Source organism: Eptatretus burgeri, chromosome 9, assembly GCF_056783735.1.
Source record: "Eptatretus burgeri isolate ZD-2024b chromosome 9, Ebu_testis_v1, whole genome shotgun sequence".
NCBI lineage: Eukaryota > Metazoa > Chordata > Myxini > Myxiniformes > Myxinidae > Eptatretus > Eptatretus burgeri.
Genome location: NC_140969.1, coordinates 18,345,493 through 18,366,930, shown reverse-complemented (window position 1 = coordinate 18,366,930; position 21,438 = coordinate 18,345,493). Strand labels below are relative to the sequence as shown.

Here is a 21,438-nt window from a genome sequence, read left to right as displayed (position 1 = left end):
AAAATGCGACAAAGATGCGAGGCTTGGAGATATCATTCAGGGAATTGCAGACGTAAATTGTGACACTGCTCCAATACTTTCCTCCGTGCAAGCGTCTAGCAGTGATGGAGGGTCCTTTTCGGACGTTTTGGCGGCGGAAAAGGTGTCTATCTTAGACGACTTCGGTTATCGCTTCGTTGTGGGTTACTTCAGCCACAGGCTCAGCGATGATTCGGCATCTACGTCTGAGGCTGAGCTGCCCAAGAATGCCTTTGAAATCCTCATGGCCTCAGGCGCAAGGCGAGGAAGATTTGATCTTTCGGGACTGAAAAAGAATTGTAGTTCTGGCATGACACAGGCACAGGGACTAAATGCAAAGGACCAATTGTTCAATAGCATCATACTATTGCTGGACAAAGAAGCAGTCTGGTTCAAATCAGGAAATCAGAATGAAGCTGAATTCATTGTCAAGGTAAGAATGAAACTGAAGTGAAAGGCATTAGATTTCAACTTTAGACCTTTATTATTAAGTAGCGATCCAAGTAAATACTCAATACTCTGGATTTAATTTCACAGCTAGGTCTATACAGGCTAGTCAGGAATGAATGACATTTTCACTTTTTAATCTGATTTGTCTAAAAAATGAAATATTGCGGTGAAGTTGAGAAATTTTATACATAGAAATGGTTTTACTCTCTAGAATAGGCTAGTACTATTTTTATTTATCTATAATATTTTCTCTCTTTTTGGTGGTGGGGGGGGGGGAGGGGTACCATTTTTATTTTACAGATCTAGCCTACTCACAATATTACGAGGTCTGTATTTAGACTCAAATGAAATTTCGGAAAGACTTTCAATCCATATATACCCTGCAATAAAATTTGAATAGCATGTTCCAACTCATTTCTACATTGTCTTACCAAGCTTTCACAAGCGAGAGATATGCTGATGCTGAAAGTGTTTTTAATTTTTTTAAATATTTACCGGCGATAGCTCAACTTGTCTAGCCTGCTTCAGTCCAGACGATACTATTTTTATTGTTCTTACTAAATAAACATGTCTATCAAATTTAATGCCTTCAATCGTGCGCAAAAATTTGACACAATAAAGCCATATTTTGGTATGTTTGAAACTTTTCCATCTTAAATGGTCCAAACCTTCCCCATACTTTTTTTTCAATTTTGAGTGGGGGGGGGGTCGCCGACAAAAAGGGGGGGTACTCGAGCCGAGGGAGATTTTGGGAGGGATTTATTAAAAAAAAAAAAATCCCTACCTACCTACCCTATTTTTCAGTGACCCGTTACGCCAATGCAACATTTTTTTTTTTTTTGGCCTTAGGTATGCCGTGCTGTTCGAGTTTACCAGGATCTCGATGTAATAAGTAGCAATTCAGTGGTGATAAGTTGTCTAGTAAATGTTCATTTCTTCAAGGGGGAAATGATAATTGTCACGTAATTAGATAGGGACACAGGATAGGGTAAGGGTGTCTGCGTAAACCCCTTTTAGTCGTCCCTGGAGACTGGCCGTGACGTCACAGGACAGTGCAGCGGATGGCTCCGCCCCGTGATCACGATTGGCAGAAGGCGACGGTGGTGGGCCAATAAACGGCTCGATTGGAGGTGACGAGGGCAGGAGGATAAAAAGGTTCTGTTCGGGGTCGAAAAGGAAGAGGAAGAAGATTACAACCAAAAGATCGTGTTTTTTTTTGGTGGGGAGGCTGTTGCGCGGGGAGCATCCTTGTTGTTGTGCTGATTCGATCGTGTTCTTGATCGTGTCTTGGAGCCTTGCTGAGCCTTGTGCCTCACCTTGGTTGGCTCTGGGGTTCTGCTGACTCGGAGTACGGGGTCGGGCGGCGGGCGGACCTGCCTCCCTCTCCTGCTCGCGGCTTGGCGCCGGAGCTGGTTCCCTGGCGGCTGTGGGCGGATTTGGGCCAGGACCAGGAGGTCGACAGCACCGCGGTTTCTCCTGCCCCCCCCTGGCGAGAGCAAGGCCGGCTCGTCCGACGCCGATCCAGGGACAGTTGCGTCCACACCACGGTCCAGCCTGACCACCAGAAATAGCTACGTTTTGTGTGTGTGTGTGTGTGTGTGTGTGTGTGCGTGCGTGCGTGCGTGCGTGCGTGCGTGCGTGCGTGCGTGCGTGCGTGCGTGCGTGCGTGCGTGCTTGGCGCCTTAGAGGGATTGAGAACTGTATATTCATTGGAATTGTCTGTGTTTTTCCCCACGCCCGATCCTACACCATCCCGTCGAATCGCCCCGGATCCCTCTTCTTGCCGAGTCTTGTTATTTCTGGTCAATAGTAAAAACAAATAAACATCATCAACTCAGTGAAAAGTGACTCGTGCCACCTTCCTCGTCCCGTTTGCGGTAGAGCGATTAGAACCGCCATGTTTGGGTTATAAACAAATAAACCGCCTCCATCGTTTCGGCTCATTCTACGTTGGCGGGACTGTTCAAGTCCCGTGGACGTCGCAATGTATATATATATATATATATATATATATATATATATATAACAGTACTTGATACTTGAGATAATCTAAAATAAAAATCCTCAAAATCACATTGTATGATTTTTCAAAAATTAATTTGCATTTTATTGCATGAAATAAGTATTTGATCACCTACCAACCAGTAAGAATTCCAGCTTTCACAGACCTGTTAGTTTTGTCTTTAAGAAGCCCTCCCATTCTCCACTCATTACCTGTATTAACTGCACCTGTTTGAACTCGTTATCTGCATAAAAGACAGCTGTCCACACTCAATCAATCAGACTCCAACCTCTCCACAATGGGCAAGACCAGAGAGCTGTCTAAGGACATCAGGGACAAAATTGTAGACTTGCACAAGGCTGTGATGGGCTACAGGACAATAGGCAAGCAGCTTGGTGAGAAGGCAACAACTGTTGGCGCAATTATTAGAAAATGGAAGAAGTTCAAGATTACAGTCAATATCCCTTGGTCTGGGGCTCCATGCAAGATCTCACCTCGTGGAGCCTCAATGATCATGAGAAAGGTGAGGGATCAGCCCAGAACTACACGGCAGTACCTGGTCAATGACCTGAAGAGAGCTGGGACCACAGTATCAAAGAAAACCATATGTAACACACGACGCCATCATGGATTAAAATCCTGCAGCGCACGCAAGGTCCCTCTGCTCAAGCCAGCGCATGTCCAGGCCCGTCTGAAGTTTGCCAATGACCATCTGGATGATCCAGAGGAGGAATGGGAGAAGGTCATGTGGTCTGATGACACCAAAATAGAGCTTTTTGGTTTAAACTCCACTTGCCGTGTTTGGAGGAAGAAGAAGGATGAGTACAACCCCAAGAACACCATCCCAACCATGAAGCATGGAGGTGGAAACATCATTCTTTGGGGATGCTTTTCTGCAAAGGGGACAGGACGACTGCACCGTATTGAGGGGAGGATGGATGGGGCCATGTATCGCAAGATCGTGGCCAACAACCTCCTTCTCTCAACAAGAGCATTGAAGATGGGGCATGGCTGGGTCTTCCAGCATGACAACGACCGAAACACACAGCCAGGGCAACTAAGGAGTGGCTCCGTAAGAAGCATCTCAAGGTCCTGGAGTGGCCTAGCCAGTCTCCAGACCTGAACCCAATAGAAAATCTTTGGAGGGAGCTGAAAGTCTGTGTTGCCCAGCGACAACCCCGAAACCTGAAGGAGCTGGAGAAGATCTGCATGGAGGAGTGGGCCAAAATCCCTGCTGCAGTCTGTGCAAACCTGGTTAAGAACTATAGGAAACATCTGATCTCTGTAATTGCAAACAAAGTTTTCTGTACCAAATATTAATTTCTGTTTTTCTGATGTATCAAATACTTATTTCATGCAATAAAATGCAAATTAATTATTTAAAAATCATACAATGTGATTTTCAGAATTTTTGTTTTAGATTCCGTCTTTCACAGTTGAAGTGTACCAATGATAAAAATTACAGACCTCTATGTGCTTTGTAAGTGGGAAAACCTGCAAAATTGGCAGTGTATCAAATACTTGTTCTCCCCACTGTATATGTATATGTATATGTATGTATATACATATATTTTATATAGCCTGGTGTTGGCTTAGTGGTTAGGGTGGCGGCTTGGGATCCCAGTGTCCTGAGTTGAAGCCCCGTTGGCTGCTGAATTAACACCAGGGGGTTGACTCAGCCTGTCATCCTTCCGAGGTCGGTGAAATGAGTGCCAGTGTATTGGTCCCGGTGTATGCCCCGGTTAGAATAGGTGTACCAAATCCCTGTGTGTCGTAAGAGGCGACCAGGGTTGGCGTCAGGAAGGGCATCCGGCCATAAAACATTGCCTCACAAAAAAAGCCAAACCCCTGCACAGCAGGGAAAAATGGCTGTAAAAACGGTCATTTATACATATATTTTTATATATATTTTTATATATTTTTATATATATTTTTATATATATATACTAGTGCATCACCGTACGTGGAAAAAAAAAAACTTTCAAACCGCGTGCCAGAAACGACAACCACACAGGCCGTTGTTTCGCTCTCACGTGGCCGTACGTGCAAAAAAAACTTTCAAACCGCGTGCCAGAAACAACAACCACACAGGCCGTTCCTTCGCTCTCGTAAATGACGACTGGATTGGGGCATTGTGTTGATCTGTAAATGCGCATAAGAAATCGAGAAATTATTAGAATACAGCAAGTCATCACACTCTGGAAGTCCGTACGTTGTAACCCGTAATGGGGAACGCGCTCTAACTTGGCCGTAACTTGGAAACCACTTGTCAGATTAATTTCAAACCTTTTGAAAGGCAAACAAACAGAGATTGCTGGAATTATAGATGGATAGAAGATAGATACTGTGGGTGCAAAATGCCAAGCAACGTGTCCTGTCATTGCTAACTAAGGCGCCCTTTCCCCATCGGCCACGCCTATGCAGCAACGTGTCCTGTTATTGGTTTGGAAAATAAATGGCCATAACTTGGGAACCACTTGTCCGATTAATATCAAACCTTGAAAAGGCACATTCTCAGGTCCCCAGCAATATACCTGGCAAGTTTCAATTAGATCGGACCAGTAGTTGTCAAGAAACAGCGGTCGCAGACACGCAGACACGCAGACACACAGACACACAGACGCAGACACACAGACGCAGACGCAGACACACATTGCTGGAATTATATATATATATATATATATATATATATATATATATATATATATATATATATATATATATATATATATATATATATATATATATATATATATATATATATATATATATATATATATATATATATATATATATATATATATATATATATATACACACACATACAGCTCTGTTAAAAAAATAAGAGACCACTCCAAAAAAAATTTAAATCAGCATCTCTACATGTATGGCAGCCATTCCATTCCAGTGTCTGTTGAATTCCAACACAGGCACACCTCGTTCGACTTGGTGAGGTACTGATTAGGTGATCACCTGAACCAAATCTTATTTAACAAGGAAAAGTATAAAAACCACTGCTGTGGTCATCACTATCCTCTTGCAACAGGACCAGCTGGATGGCAAAAACAGTGCTGGTCGTACCTCAAAAGTAATTGGAATCAAAAAAATAACTATTGATCATGCCAAAATAGTTGAAAAGAAAAGTTTTGAGTGAGGAAAAGAAGGGTTCAATTCTGGCTTTACTGGCAGAGGGATACAGTGAGCGTCACGTTGCTTCCATCTTTAAAATTTCAAAGACGGCGGTTCATAACAACAAGGTCAAGCAGCAGACATTGGGGAGGGACAACAAAGCTACAGACTGGCAGAGGGCAAAAACGACTTTCCACTGACCAGGATGACCACCAACTCATTCAAATGTCACTCAACCGTAGGATGACATCAAGTGACCTACTAATAGAATGTCAAACCGCAGCTGGGGTGAAGTGCACGGTGAGGACGGTTCGAAACAGACTCCTTGGGGCAGGGCTGAAGTCGTGCAAAGCTAGAAAAAAGCCCTTCATCAATGAGAAGCAAAGAAGAGCCAGGCTGAGGTTTGCAAAAGACCATAAGGATTGGACCGTAGAGGACTGGAGTAAGGTCATCATCTCTGATGAGTCCAATTTTCAGCTTTGCCCAACACCTGGTCGTCTAATGGTTAGACAGAGTCCTGGAGAGGCCTACAAGCCACAGTGTCTCGCACCCACTGTGAAATTTGGTGGAGGATCGGTGATGATCTGGGGGTGCTTCAGCAAGGCTATAATCGGGCAGATTTGTCTTTGTGAAGGACTCATGAATCAAGCCACGTACAAGGTTGTTCTGGAAGAACACTTGCTTCCTTCTGCTCTGACAATGTTCCCCAACTCTGAGGATTGGTTTTTCCAGCAGGACAATGCTCCATGCCACACAGCCAGGTCAATCAAGGTGTGGATGGAGGACCATCAGATCAAGACCCTGTCATGGCCAGCCCAATCTCCAGACCTGAACCCCATTGAAAACCTCTGGAATGTGATCAAGAGGAAGATGGATGGTCACAAGCCATCAAACAAAGCTGAGCTGCTTGAATTTTTGTGCCAGGAGTGGCATAAAGTCACCCAACAGCAATGTGAAAGACTGGTGGAGAGCATGCCAAGATGCATGAAAGCTGTGATTGAAAATCAGGGTTATTCCACAAAGTATTGATTTCTGAACTGTTCCTAAGTTAAAACATTAGTATTGTGTTGTTTAAAAATGAATATGAACTTGTTTTGTTTATATTATTTGAGGTCTGAAAACACTGAATCTTTGTTGTTATTTTGACCAGTTGTCATTTTCTGCAAATAAATACGCTAAATGACAATATTTTTATTTGGAATTTGGGAGAAATGTTGTCAGTAGTTTATAGAATAAAACAAAAATGTTAATTTTACTCAAACACAAACCTATTAATAGTGAAAGCAGAAAAACTGATAATTTTGCAGTGGTCTCTTAATTTTTTCCAGAGCTGTTTTTTTAAGTTTTTCCAGTTTTTACTGAAACTGGAAACTGAAATTTGAAACCATTGTTTTTACTGAAACCCCCATTTTTCCAGTTTTTACTGAAATTTAAGCAGTTCAAGTCCAATGAATAACCTAAAATGGTACAAAGCAAAGCAGTAAACTGCCATAGGTTAAAAGAAAAAGATTTAGGTTCCCAAAAACTGAAAAATGTAAATTTCAGAGTTGTTAAAAAAGGCCCTTTTCAGGGAACACGTAAGAGGTTAGCAACTGTAGCTGTTCTGCAGCATTGGAAGTAAATTAAGCCTTGAAAGTTGATGCAAACAATTCCTACAGGTGTCCCAACTCTTGTTGGTTAGTTACAAACCCTCTGTCTGTATAAAAGCAGTGTTGGAACAGATTGTGTTGCTGCACCCTTTGAAGCATTATTTGGACAATATTACACTGCAGGAAGTAGTATATTGCTGTTATAATGACAAGAAAAAGACAATCAACAAAGGAAGACAGACAGACCATTATCTTCTTATATATTACTAAAACTCTCATCTTGTATATATTTATGTCTGTATGTACGTATGTATTTTCCCGAAATACAGCCAAAACAGTACATGATAGTGCAAAAATTTTAGTGCCACCTTATTCACCATTCTCCTGCGGTGTGCAGTATCAAGTCTCATTCAAATCGGAAACGAAAATATTATTTTAAAAATCAATTCCTGATTCAGTCAAGTGCTCTTCGGGAGAATTTGATCAATGCAAACAACCTCAGTGGTATAGTTCGTTGGAGGTTTTCTTTTTGTCCTTGAAATTATTTATTTAAAAATCTCAAGCATTTAGTATTGACAAAACGATTTATTTTTAAACATAACATAAACCGCCATTTTGATATAATACTCACGTGTTCATTTATAAATAAAATTGTTTCGAAGATATGCACAATAATTTCTTCGACTTTCTTTTCTCCATTTTTTTCACATTGACGTGCAATATCAAGCTTCGTTCAAATCGGGCAACGAAAAAAAAATTAAAAAAATCAATTCCCGATTCAGTCAAGTACTCTTCGGGAGAATTTGATCAATGCAAACAACCTCAGCGGTATAGTTCGCTGGAGCTATCTTTTTTATGATTTTTTTTATCAACCGCTATTACAATGGGAACTCAACGGGTTTACGGGTCGTCTCGTAACCTTTAAAAGTGAAAGCCTTTCCTTTAGAGAAATTGCAAAGAACCCAAGGTGTCAGTGAGTACAGTTTCCTACATCATCAAAAGACACTTGGAAACTGGAGGAAACTCTGACAGGAAGAGGTCTGGCAGACCCAAAGCCACAACACAATCAGAAGACAAGTTTCTGAGAGTCAACAGCTTGCATGATAGGCAGCTCACAGGATAGCAGCTTCAAACACAGCTTAACATTGATCGAAGTAAGGAAGTCTCGGTTTCAACTGTGAAGAGAAGACTTCGAGCTGCAGGTTTGACAGGTCGAGTGGCAGTAAAAAAAGCCATTGCTAAGATGGCAAAATAAGAAAAAGAGGCTTGCTGGGGCATGAAGTTGGCCAGTGGACAACTGAAAACTGTAAGAATATCTTATGGACCGATGAATCAAAATTTGAAATCTTCGGTTCATCACGCAAGGCTTTTGTATGCTGTCGAGTAGGCGAAAGGATGGTTCCTCAGTGTGTGACACCAACTGTCAAACATGGAGGAGGAAGCATGATGATCTGGGGCTCTTTTGCTGGATCCAGAGTCGGTGACTTGCACTGAGTGACTGGCACCCTGAACGAAAAGGGCTACCACAGCATTTTGCAGCGCCATGCAATACCCTGTGGTCTACACCTAGTTAGTCAGGGGTTCATCCAACAGCAAGATAACGACTCAAAACATACCTCCAGGCTATGTCAGAACTACCTTCGAAGAAAAGAACAAGACTGTAGGCTTCAAATCATGGAATGGCCAGCACAGTCTCCAGACTTGAACCCAATTGAGCTGGTTTGGGATGAACTGGACAGAAGGGTGACAGCAAAGTAACCTCCTACAAGTGCAACACATTTGTGGAAACTTCTGCAACAGTGTTGGAAAGAACTTTCTGAACAATATTTGATTTCCATTGCAGAAAGAATGCCATGAGTATGTTCTGCTGTTATATCTGCAAATGGTGGCTACTTTGATGAGACAAAAATTTAGATTAAACCTTGTTCAACAAAACCATTCCATGATTTCTTTCTTATCTGCAATTGTTTATTTGTTCTCTGCTTAAATTTCAGTAAAAACTGGAAAAATGGGGGTGTTCTAAAACTTATGACCAGTAGAGTGTATATATATATGTATATGTATATGTATATGTATATGTATGTATGTATATATATATATATATATATATATATATATATATATATATATGTATATGTATATGTATGTATATATATATATATATATATATATGTATATGTATATATGTATGTATATATATATATATATATATATATATATATATATATATATATATATATATATATATATTCATTATTTTTTATACTTGCTCTAGGCTCAAGAAAGAGCTATGACAGAACAAATCAGAACACAACATAACAAAGAGAACGGCAGGAGAAAGGGGAAACACCAACAGCAGTGCGGGGGGAGAAAATAGATGGGGACGAACAAACGAGGGGTAAGGGAGAACGCAAAGGGTGGACAATATGGCCACATTAGCAACATTTTTCGAGGGTGGAGGGTGATTTAACGGGTGTAGAAAATATCATGATTTTGAATGAGGATTGATTTGAGATGGTGGTGAACAGCTATCTTGAAGACCTGGAGGGAAGAATGAGATTGTACAGTATGGAAGGTGGTTCCACAAGCAGGAAAAAAGTGGAATAAATGAGTAGAGTTTGGTAGTGGTTCTGGATTTTAGGCAGTTTCACCAGGAGGGGGTTGCTGGTGGACCATGTGCATCCTGCAGATACCTGTGGGGGGGAGGGGGAACATGGGCAGGGCAAAGGTTGCAAGTCCAGAAATGAGGCGTAAGAAGACAGGGAGACCACTGACCTGTCAGGAATTGCGAAGTGATAGGCCCATCAACTCAGCTTCATCACGAGAGATTCCAATGATCTTGAAGGCCTTTGTTTCAATGGCATCAAGCTGTGCAAGATGTGAGGCAGAGGAAAGAGCAGTACTACATTGGGCTGCATATGAAGGTGGACAGGAGATGTATCTGCACTTTTCTCCACCTTGTACAGTAGACGAACATTTCCAACCTCCATCTTGTAGGTGGACAGGAGTTCAGGTTTGCCAAGGAAGGACTTTGCACGATGGAAGTTGCCCAGTTGGCGTCTGGCTTTGGAGACCAATTTTGAAATGTGGCTTGCCCAAGAGAGACCATGGCTGAAGGTGAGACCCAAGAGTTTGAGTGACTGAACCATTTCAAGATGGTTGTTGAGGAAGTAGATTGTTGGATTTGTGGTACAGTCCTTTAGTAGAGAGAGAGAGTGTGTGTGTGAGATTTCTCAGGATTGAAAGACATATTCCAAGTGTTTGATCCGTTTTTGTGATTTTTGTCAAGACCTGAGGAGAGGGAAGAGGTTTCTACATTTCTGTCAGAGGGATGAGGGATGTCACGGCAGAGGGTGGGGTCATCAGCAAAGCCAAAAATAGGATTTTCCAGAGTCAGTGGGATTAAGCAGATGGTGTCAGGTTTATCGCCAGCGGCCTGGATTGAGAGATCTCTCAGTTTGGAACAGGGGCCTCAGACGTTTAGAGACAGGGGAAGAGGAGCTGAGTGATAGGAAATAGGGATGTGGAAAGGAACCAGGAGAAGGTCTGGGGGGGGGGGGTGAGGTATGAGGAGGGGGTGGGTATGGGGGACCCAGGTCAAAAAACCAGTAAAGACCAGTAGCTTACTGGTCAACTGGTACCAGTTGAAAACCAGTAGCCAACTGGTACCAGTAAAGCCAGTTGGTTTCTTACTGGTTTTAATATGGAAATTGGAATAGAGTGATATATTACCAGTTGAAATACAATTGTATTTAACTAACTGGTATCAACTGGGAGACCAGTACATTGCAACTGGTATCAACTGGGACCAGTACATTGCAACTGGTATCAACTGGAACCAGTAAGACTTTAACTGGTACAAATATGAGCTACTGGTTTTTTTCAACTGGGAAATTGGAATTCTGACTGAATTTAACTGGTACCAGTTGAAACCAATAGAGACCAGTTAAAGACCAATTAGAACCAATAGACACCAGTTGAAAATGTGTACTGGTTTTAACTGGTTTTTCGACCTGGGGAGGGAGCAATGCTGGGCGGAGCAGGGGTGAATCTGGGTGGGGGGGGAATTGAGATGGGGGAGTTGAGAGGGGGTAGGACAAGGGGGGAGCAGATGTGTATGGGGGGTTGGGGTGGGGGTTGTGTTACTGACATGGAGGGGTTTGAGACCATGAATGGACTTGAAGTTGAAATGTTTGTCGTGTGTATACAGCTTTTGCAAAATTGACACCTCAGGCTTCATAGGTGGGGTGGTGGTGAGTGTTTTTGGTTGAAAGCATGGAGGAAAATTCGGCTCGAAGTGAAAGAGGAACCTGGAAGAACTAAGTGTTTAAAAGTGAGGAGGTTTTGGTCAATAAGCCTTGTCAAAGAGAAAATGAAATGATGTTGATGAAGAAGAAGAATTAATGGGTTTTTCATGATGGTGTAATAAGCAGAATAAGGCACTTTAAGATACATTTTGGAAGCGTTTTTTAAAAAATAATTTTTTTTTAATGTTGTGAAGAGGTTTTAAGGAAGAGAAATGTTTCATTAAGTTTAGGGATATTGCATAGCAAGGATAGGAAAATAGGAGTGGAGGTTCGAATGTTTTTTGGGTGTTTTTTTCTTTCCCATGTTATTGTTGGTGTTGTTGGGTTTTTCCCCGGAGTGTTTGTTGTTTTTTTATGGGTGAAGAAGGAGAGATATTTTGGAGAAGGAGAAGGAGAGATTTGTTTTAATTTTTGACCTATGAGGGAGAAAAGGATTGAGCTGATGGATCAGTCGTAACAATAACTGAAACAAAGAAGCAAAAACGAGGCAGAAAACACCTGACTCTCACAGATAGGCCTGACTAAACTTGAGAGACAAACTAAACGATTCAACACAGCAGGACACGTTTTTGGACCGAAAAATTGACGAGAACAATGAAGAGCGAAACAAATAACAACAAAACAGCAAAACGGTGTGAATGGTTTTCTGACATTTTTCAACAAGCTGTCTTTTTTTCAAAACTGCAACAGTCACCATTGTTGAAAATGCATTATGCTTTTTGGAAAAAAAAAAAAATATATATATATATTCGTTTTGGGTGAATTTTTTTTTTATTCACTCTATACCGTCCCGTTTTCTTCCACATTTCTCTCTCCAAACTTAACTTTGTGATCCTGGACCTCAGATTATGAAATAGATTGGTAATGTATACGTAACCGTACCATTTTTTGGTGAGCCTCCATTTTTGTGGCCTTTTTTATTTTCGCTGTAGCATGCTCACACAATTTTCTCTGGTGTAAAGTGCAGATACTTCATACTTTACAAACTACATATTAAATGACATTCCTGTCTCTTCTAATTCCTCGTTTTGTGTATTTTTAATTTTTTTTTTTAATCGAAGGTTGTTATGATTTTAATTGTGGGGAAATCTAATGATATTAGGTCAAACCAGCCGGATTGAAATGCATGGGTTTCTTAAATAACACTGATCCTCGTAACATCTTCATTAATGCACCCTGATTGCACATGTCAAAAATGAAAGGAAATACCATTTGTGATTTGGTAAAACGAAACTGAACATTGAGGACATTTTTAATCTTGGGGTCAAAATGCTATATGTTATCACTTCTTTCCCACATTTGGTTTCTTGCTGGCAGTTGTTTCATTCCACTTTATCAACAAACTAGCAGATAATCCGGTTCTACTGTGCTGCTGTGAAGGAATTCATTCCCAATGGAAAATTTTTGGAGTTTGCTATTAATGTCCTTTGACAGCATAATAGTAACTAGCTGTTAAGACTGCTGAGGTTTCTCGGTAAAGTAAATTGACTCTAATATCAAATGCGAATGTGGGGTATGAGAAAACTAAAGTGTCTTCTCGGTGGTCGTGCTATTAATGGGCACTGCCATTATTACACTTTGTGTGCATTTATCGGTTTACAGATTGGAGCATATGACCAGCAAACTTGGGAACGATCTGTGGAGCAACGAGAGATAAAGGTAAAGGAGACTGCAGCTCATTGTTTCATTGATGCTTCTTCTGAGAAATGGTTTGATTTCTATAATGTATCTTTATTTAATTTCTTTTTTCATTGACTTTATTGTTGACCTGAGGACTTTTTAGAAGTTGGGATGTTTGCCGTTTTGCTACTCCCACTCTCCTACTTTGGTTGTTTTTATCTTTATCGGTCATTGTCTCTCCAACTTCTGCCTTTGCTTTCTTCTTTTGCTCTGTTTAGCAGCCCTGTTGGTATAGGTAGCTTTAGTGTACTTTTGTATTATAACTCTGAGATGTGCTTTTTTTGTTGTTGTTGTTGCATTTGTCAAACCCATTGTACGTGTCACAGCAATCTCTTGCAAGGGTTGCATAACAGGATACAACTTTCTTGGTTCTTTCAGGATAACTCAAGCTTTCTACTCTTGTGAGAAGTCCCAAAGAATTGGGAGCTGACAAAAATACATTATATTGTGTTCCACATGAATCATTAAAATAAGTCACAAACGAATGGGTCATAATGGTGTAATTTTAACATCGTTTTATGCTTTACTAGCCTGCATTGAAACTTCAAAACAAACACTCCAGTTTTTGTTTTGTTTTTCCTTGTGCTTACAACCTCATCATGGGTACAACCAGCACCATGTACTCTGACAGATACCTCCAGAAGGAAGTTCAGGTTTTTTGCTTTCCAACAAGCATGAGTGGAGGGTGAATCACTCGTCTTTAAACAGTAACAGGATTTCCCCCCCCCCCCATCTCCAACCAAATTGCTATAACCCACTTTTGTAGGTCAAATCTATGTTGTGTAGTTGCATTTAAAATCACTGCAAGCTCACTTTAGGTTGCAGATAATTGCAAATTGATGTCAATTTTATTAAGCTGTCAGTTTCAGGGCATTCTGCATATTTTGATTTTGGATATTTTCCATTTCAATTTCTCCTGAAATACATCTTGTGAAATGTTTCTGGCAATCTCCATATTTTTCCACATGATGTCCTCCTTTGTCTTCTTCTGGTACAGTTTGTAAGACTGGTAAGAACTTGTTTTGTGTGAACATTCATAACTTCATAGTTACAGCCTGTGCTAACAACGTCAGCATTGTTACTAATGGCATATTGTGCACTTGATGTGACAGAATTTGAGTTTGTAGAACCTGGAAAAAGGCATTCATGTAGTATATCACACTCTTGGGATGGATGGATGGATACTCGTTAATGGATTATGCATGGGGGATTTCGTGTCAATGGTGAACAAGAAAGCATCCCCATGGTGAGATGAAACAATTTGATGATGGAATAGTGATGATGAAAATGTCAATAATAATAATTATACAATGATGTAGAGTTCTTTTGTAAATAAATATTGTATTGCATAACATGCAAGTCAAATTTTTATGACCTTCCCCCCTCCCCCTTCCCCACCATCCTCTTCCTCAACGCAAGACAACACAGATGCAAAGTGATGACGAAAGAAGCATTCTCATTATAGCTGTGACTCAGTACAAACTAGAAGGGCACTCGGTAGAGGGCATACCTCCTCCACGTATTGCCTGATCCACGAGAACATATCGGGCCCAATCCATTTTTATCCCCCACCGTGTGGCGGAAGGGGGATATTTATATCACCCAGGTCGTCCGTCCGGCTGGCTGGCTGGGCATCTACATTTATAGCTGTGAGTGTGATAACTCATAAACTGTTCGCCATATCGATTTGAAATTTGGGTCACGCATGTACCACCTGAAAAGGAAGAACCCTATTGATTTTGGGCGTGGCCGGATCCAAGATGGCCGACTGGGGTGGCCATCTTGAAAAAAATGTTTTCGCCATATCGATTTGAAATTTGGGTCACACATGTACCACCTGAAAAGGAAGAACCCTATTGATTTTGGGCGTGGCCGGATCCAAGTTGGCCGATTGAGGCGGCCATCTTGAAAAAAATGTTTTTTGTAATAAATGGAAAACCGCTTATCTGATTTCAATTATTTTTCAATGGTGGGGGATTCCCCATCTCTGATAGTATATTTGAAATATTGTGCTACACGGTTCTATCTCGTTTTTGGCCCTATCTCTCAATGGTGAAGAATAACTTTAAAGATTAAATAATTCTCGTATCCAGATTCGGATCTTCACCAAAATCAAATCGATTCGTCCTTGCCACACACACAACCTGTCCACCAAGTTTCGTCCGAATCAGTCCACAACTTTTTGAGATATCCTGCAAACAAACAAACGGATAGAAAGGAAAGGAGTGAAAACATAACCTCCTTCACCTTCGGTGGTGGAGGTAATTCTGCAAAATGTTGTTCCAGCCATTGGGCCATCCCAGTTGCCTGATAGAAATCCTGGTGAACTGTGCCAAAGCAGTCATGGTGGCAGACTGATTTGGTCACCCTGGTGTACTGCGATTCGGGCCAAATCATGTGACTTTCCATGATCGTGCTGAGTGGGACAACCGAGCCAGTAGATATGCTGCGCTGATTCGATGCCTTGTGCCTCATCTCTAATAATGACTGAGCGGAGTCACTGGGCACACGGCCGACCCTGTTATGGACGCTGCTCAGCTGTATCCATATCGTCCTTTAACGGCTGTGCACAATTGCAACCACCCAAATTCACCTGGATACCATGTGGTTTTATAATGTAATGAATACAATAATAAGCAATAACAATCAGTAGTAATACACACCCCTTAACTGCTCCGATATACTTGCCCAACGAACAAACACCATCCTTGGTCTTGCTGGTAGAAGGTGATAGGTGAAAGATTTAATCGTCATCGTTTAGGAACCAAATGCAGTAATTGTGCTGGTTGACTTTACCAACGTGGTAGAAGTTGCCTTATCAGAAAATGTTAACTGGTCCAGAATCCCAGGATAATTGTGGATTTCATGACAGCAATAACATCATGAACATTAACAAAACTTGATGAATTATCCTTTCAGATGCCAATTATAGTTTGTTTCGATGATGTGTACATCAAAAGTTATACAAGTTAAAAGTTGTACAAGGACTTTATGGACATCTTGTATCGTGTTTGCAGGAAAAGAATTGGAACGGGGGAGAGGTGATCTTAATCTGATATGAAACGCAATGTACAGTGTTTGAAAGGATATATCTATTATATCTGCATGATGTACTACATGGATGCCTTTTAGTTGCACAATGACTCTATTGGTAATTTTAATTTTGCTGTGTTCTTACCTGCATGTCTTAAGCATGTTTGTGTACATTATTTTGAATGATTATTTACATTGCACAAAAATACAATGAAGTTGTGCTCTCATTGCGTGAGAAGTATGCTGAAGTTAGAATATGGAAGGATTGTAGGTTTTAAGTGGTTCCATGAAATGATGTCAGAATCGTATCCCTTGGTTTTCAAAATATAGGTGGTTGAAGCTTTTTATGTCGGTGTCATTCCACACCAAACCATAAAAACAAAAATACTTCTTTCTTCCCCTCCCCCCCCTCACTCAACCTCTTCTTCTCCTCACATCTCAAATAACTTGTTTGACGAGTAAGTACGAGTCACAATTAATACCGTGCAAAATTTCATCCGTGTCGGCCACGTAGTTTCCAAGATCTGAGTTTTCAAGCATTTGACCTATCCATTTGCACTGCCAGCTGATGCGGGGTCAGGAGGGCACTAAATAAGCCATAACCTCTTCATTTTGAAATATAGATACCTGAGCTATACATCTTCGAAGCCCAATCCTATCCTTGATTGGATAAAAGAAAAACAAAGTGTTATCTGAGACTTTGACATTTTACTTTTCCATACAAAATTTAGACTCTTGGAAGAACAAGGTGAGAGGGTAAAAATGCAGTGTCATGATGGTGGGGCAGTAGGGCCATGGTTGTAAACAAGAAGCAAGCTAATGAGCTACCAACAAGAGGGGCGAAAGAACTGTAATCTGCAACAAGAAGGTTGTTCAGTAGGATTCATGGGAATAGAAAAGATTGCATCTTGGAATGGGGAGGTGACATGAGATTGTGGTGGATACCATTTGCTTGTAGTTCATTCGGAAAGAGTGCAATTGAACCGTCTTCAGAAGGCAGTTCCAGAAACGGGAGAAAATGAGAACAAAAGAGTGGTGTTGGGCAGAACGCCTGAATTTTGGGAGTTGGGCCAGGAAGGGGTAACTTGAAGCTGCTGCTGCTGTTATTGTCGTCAAAGGCTATTGACTCCAGTCTAATCAAAGTTGGTGTAGAGCAGCTTGCTTGTCTTGGAGTTCAGAGGTGCATGTGTTTGTTTGTTCATTCTGACGTTTGCCTCCTGAAATCGGTCAGACTTGCTGCTCGAGAGACATCACGATCACCCAGGTATATACCTCACTTGTGCCGTGGCTTGTGGAATTTCCCTCAAATTGATTGAAAGACTCATTTTCTGGTGACATCTTCAACCCCCACCCCATCCCCTTTTTTGTGGTGGATAAGTGATTTAATTGGCCATTCTGTTAGTTTTTCGGTCTTCGTAGTCAAAGGCCGCAGGAATTGTGTTTTCGGCTTGTCTGTCTGTTATTGGGTTGTTGTTTTTTTTTGTTACCAGGTAACTTTTTCAGCAAGGATTTCAACCAAACTTGGCACGAATATGGATTTTAAAAAAAGATTAACTAATTAGATATTGCCTTCAAAAGGTCTAAGGTCATTTTAACATTTAAGTAAATTTTGGGTTCAACAGTTTGAAGGTCATGTGCCCTTTGAACATCAATGAGCAAACCATAACTTGAGTTGGAAGCATCTGATGTTGTTTCTTCTACTTCTCCTTTTTTCTCTCTCTCTCTCTTAGGTGACCTTTAATTTTTCATGTGACTTTAAATTGAGATCAAATAAATGTGACCTGCGGCATATCCATTGAAGCAATCATGGCAATTTATATGACCTAGTTTTGGCTTTTAATTTTATTGTTTGTGATTTCTCTTTGTTATAACCCTTTTATTTGTTCCACCCTTTTTTTAAGCTGATTTTTTTCTGTTTATAAACCTGGTTGCAACCATGTGACTCGCACGATCATGTGCACGTGCAAAATAAATAATCTGAATCAATAATTTGGCCAACCTCGCCAATCTTGCTGGATCCCGTGCCAAACGACTCTTGGAATGGGCTAAGCAGAACGTATGAGGTACCAGGTATCGATGTGACAATGTTGTCCATTAAAATAGAAAAAAATTAAACCAATCATCCTTCTTCAAGATCACTGGATGCTGATAATACTATTGAGATTCATCTCTCCATTGATTGATACAAAATTGTATGCGAGTAGTATAATCTCGAATGAATATGAATCTTGGCAAGATTTTTAATTTTTTTTAATTTATTAATTTTTGCACGGATGATGTTCAATGTATACTCTCTCAGAATTTGTGACCTTTTGTTCTGTGGCTAGTCTTGGGTCGCATGTCAGGTCAAAGTTCAACAGAAGTCTCGGAAAAAGTTTTAAAAATCTATATTTGCCACATTAAGGATGCCACCCACCATTGACAACAGCTTGTAAAATTATCAGCTCTATATTATGGCCCATTTAGTGACTCGCACCCTCACCCTGCCCTCCATTTTTACACCCACACACCAACGCCGCAAATCTAGTTCATTAGTTTGACAACCCATATCTTGGAAACCTCATGAGCTCCTCAGCTGAAATTTAGCATGATGTTCTCCTTTAAAAATATATAAAAAACACGTTGAATGGTATTTAAAATATTTTCTCATTTATTTTATTTTAAAACAATATTGTGTTTCTGATGCTTTTATAACAGTATGAGAATATAGTGTTACCAAGTGCTCATGGAGACACCACAATGATATTGTGATTAAAAGAATATTGATATTGAAGCTCGTGGGAGAATTGAAAAACCATGAACTTCAGTAGATTTCCCTGACCTTTAAAAAAAAAAATTTTTTAAACCTTTTCTTACACGAGCCTCGACAATGTATACAAAATAAAATAAAAGATGATGATTTACTGTCTCCTTGGGAGTTTGGGTTATTCTCCAATATGGGACTGCATTTGGAGCTGTGATATTTACTGCTCAACTGTTTTTAAAGACATTTAAAAAGTGAATAAAAGACCATAAAAAATAGCGAGGGGAAATGTCAAATATATGTGTGAAACAGCTGTAGTGGCATCTTGTATGTACAGTATATAACCTATAATCCTGGTGGTTGGCTTGACGGTTAAAGTGGTTGGCTTTAAGATCTTAGGGTCTTGAGTTTGAGCCCCTGTCATGCCGTAACACCAAGTGGGTTGGCTCATCCTGTTATCCTTCTGAGGTTGGCAAAATGAGTACCAGCTTACTAGAAACGGGGCACTGCATTCAGAGCACAGCCATGCTCCCTGCAATGATGCAACCAATAGCCACAGGCTGCATAAAAAATGATGAGTATAACATCTTTGGCATCAACCAATGAATTAAATTATGATGTGAATTCTGAGTAATGTAGCTTTTCATTTTCATTTGGCTCGCTGTTTTAAGGTTTTGTCATGCTGTTCTTGGGTTGGAAGCAACATTTTTAGCTCACCTGGACTTTAATCCGGTGAGCTTATGCGATCGTGCAGTGTCAGTGAGTAAGTGAGTGAGTGAATCAGTCAGTCAGTCAGTAAATACTTCAATCATTATCACTTGCATCAAACACACCATTTTGATGAAACTTGGCCACAAGCTTCATATCTGATGCCGAATGAAGGTGTATTGACTGCATAAAAATCTGCACTCATGAGGGGGTCTACAGGGGTTTGTATATTGACCATATCAAGATCTGCGATCATTAAAGGGGTCTATGGGGTTTGTTTGTTTTTTGACCCCCCTAAAAGAGGTATTTGCTCTCTTCTCCAAAACTATACACACAATTTCAATGAAACTTGACCACAACCTTCATCACCCCGTGATGTACCAAAGTTTGTTCAAGGCATTAAAAACAAATTAGGGTCTAAGGAGGTCTGTGAGGGGTTTGAGTGACTTGCTCCTGATCCATGTGAACTTCAGGACACCTGGTCCTATTTTTAAGGTAGCAGAAACTTTGTGTGGGGCTGTTTCGGCCAAATCAGATGCATTTGTGTCAGTTGTGGTTGAATGTAATGTTCTGGCACACCGAGCTACCTTGCTTAAAGGTGGGAATATTAAACTTGTGCTGGATGTTGTTGAAAGACTTATAGCATGATTATTTTATGAAGAGGTGCATCCCATTCTTAACTGGCTAATTTGATATTATCTGTTTAAATTATGGTCCAGTTCTTAGTTCCCTTTGGTGACTCATTTTGATACAACTTTGCTGGAAAATCCATCAGAACAGTTGCTGTAATTAATTGAGTTTTCCATTTCAGGGAACATTCCATGAGAACAAGTCTCATTCATCATTCCCCTGGCATAACTCGTGCAGTTTTGTGATAAATTGTGTGTGTGTGTGCGTGCGCGCGCGCAGTCCTTTGCCTTGGCTTGCGTCATATAAACACTGTTTGGGCTAATAATGTCATTATCAGAAGCTATTTCCAGCTGGCTAATATCCAACCTGTTTCCCATTTAATGATTAGTTATAATTACCCTGAGATAACAAAATTGCCTTTCATCTAAACTTCATGTTTGTCAACTCATCTGCCACAATTTTGTTGGTAAGTGACAATTCGTCTCATGGTTGTTTGCCAGACGTTTAAATGAATTTGGGAAACTATCTTTCGTGGTTAACTCTTTTCTTCTCTGTTCTTGCATTTGATATGGGTTTTGGTTTTTTTCCATGAGTACAAACATGGAGTTTCTGCATTCACCATTTCCTAATGTCTTTTTTTACACTTATCATGTACAAATCGACATCGTACTGCATAAAGGAATTTATAAACTCGACGCCAGTCGTGTCTCTCACCCGTCCATGACAGCTGTGGCCGATATGTCACAGATTTAACTACATCTGCTTTGTATTTGGGAATACAGTTTTAAAAGTTCCACTCCCAGATTGGATCTAAGTTTTTTTTTTTTTTTTTTTTTTTTTTTTTTTTTTTTGTATACCTTGGTCGAGGCTCGTATGAGAGCTGACACACAACTCACAGCAATGAGGCATGAGACAAGAGGGGCGGGAGTGGAAGGGACAAAACATTGGGGAACAGACACAGGTGAAATGTGGAAGGGAGAGGGATGGGGATGGGACGGGGAACATGGCGAGGGGAAGATAGACATTAAAGGGACTTTCAGGAAGGAAAGCAGGAGAATTGAAGGAAGTGGGCTTGGGTGGATTATCGGGGGTAGAAAAGATCGAGGATTTGGATGGGGGAAGATAAGAGGTGGTGGTGAACAGCTGTTT

At 40.6% G+C, this 21,438-nt stretch overlaps 1 protein-coding gene across 6 annotated transcripts in view; it reads left to right on the top strand.

The window, feature by feature from the left end:
• Positions 1-21,438, top strand: part of LOC147019643 (protein PHTF2-like) — a 114,698-nt gene that overhangs the window by 36,784 nt on the left and 56,476 nt on the right. For all 6 annotated transcript variants that reach the window (XM_085894234.1, XM_085894233.1, XM_085894232.1 and 3 more), the window contains exon 4: positions 13,098-13,154. In XM_085894234.1, coding sequence (XP_085750360.1) covers positions 13,098-13,154 — 57 coding nt within the window. The remainder of the gene's footprint in view (positions 1-13,097; positions 13,155-21,438) is intronic.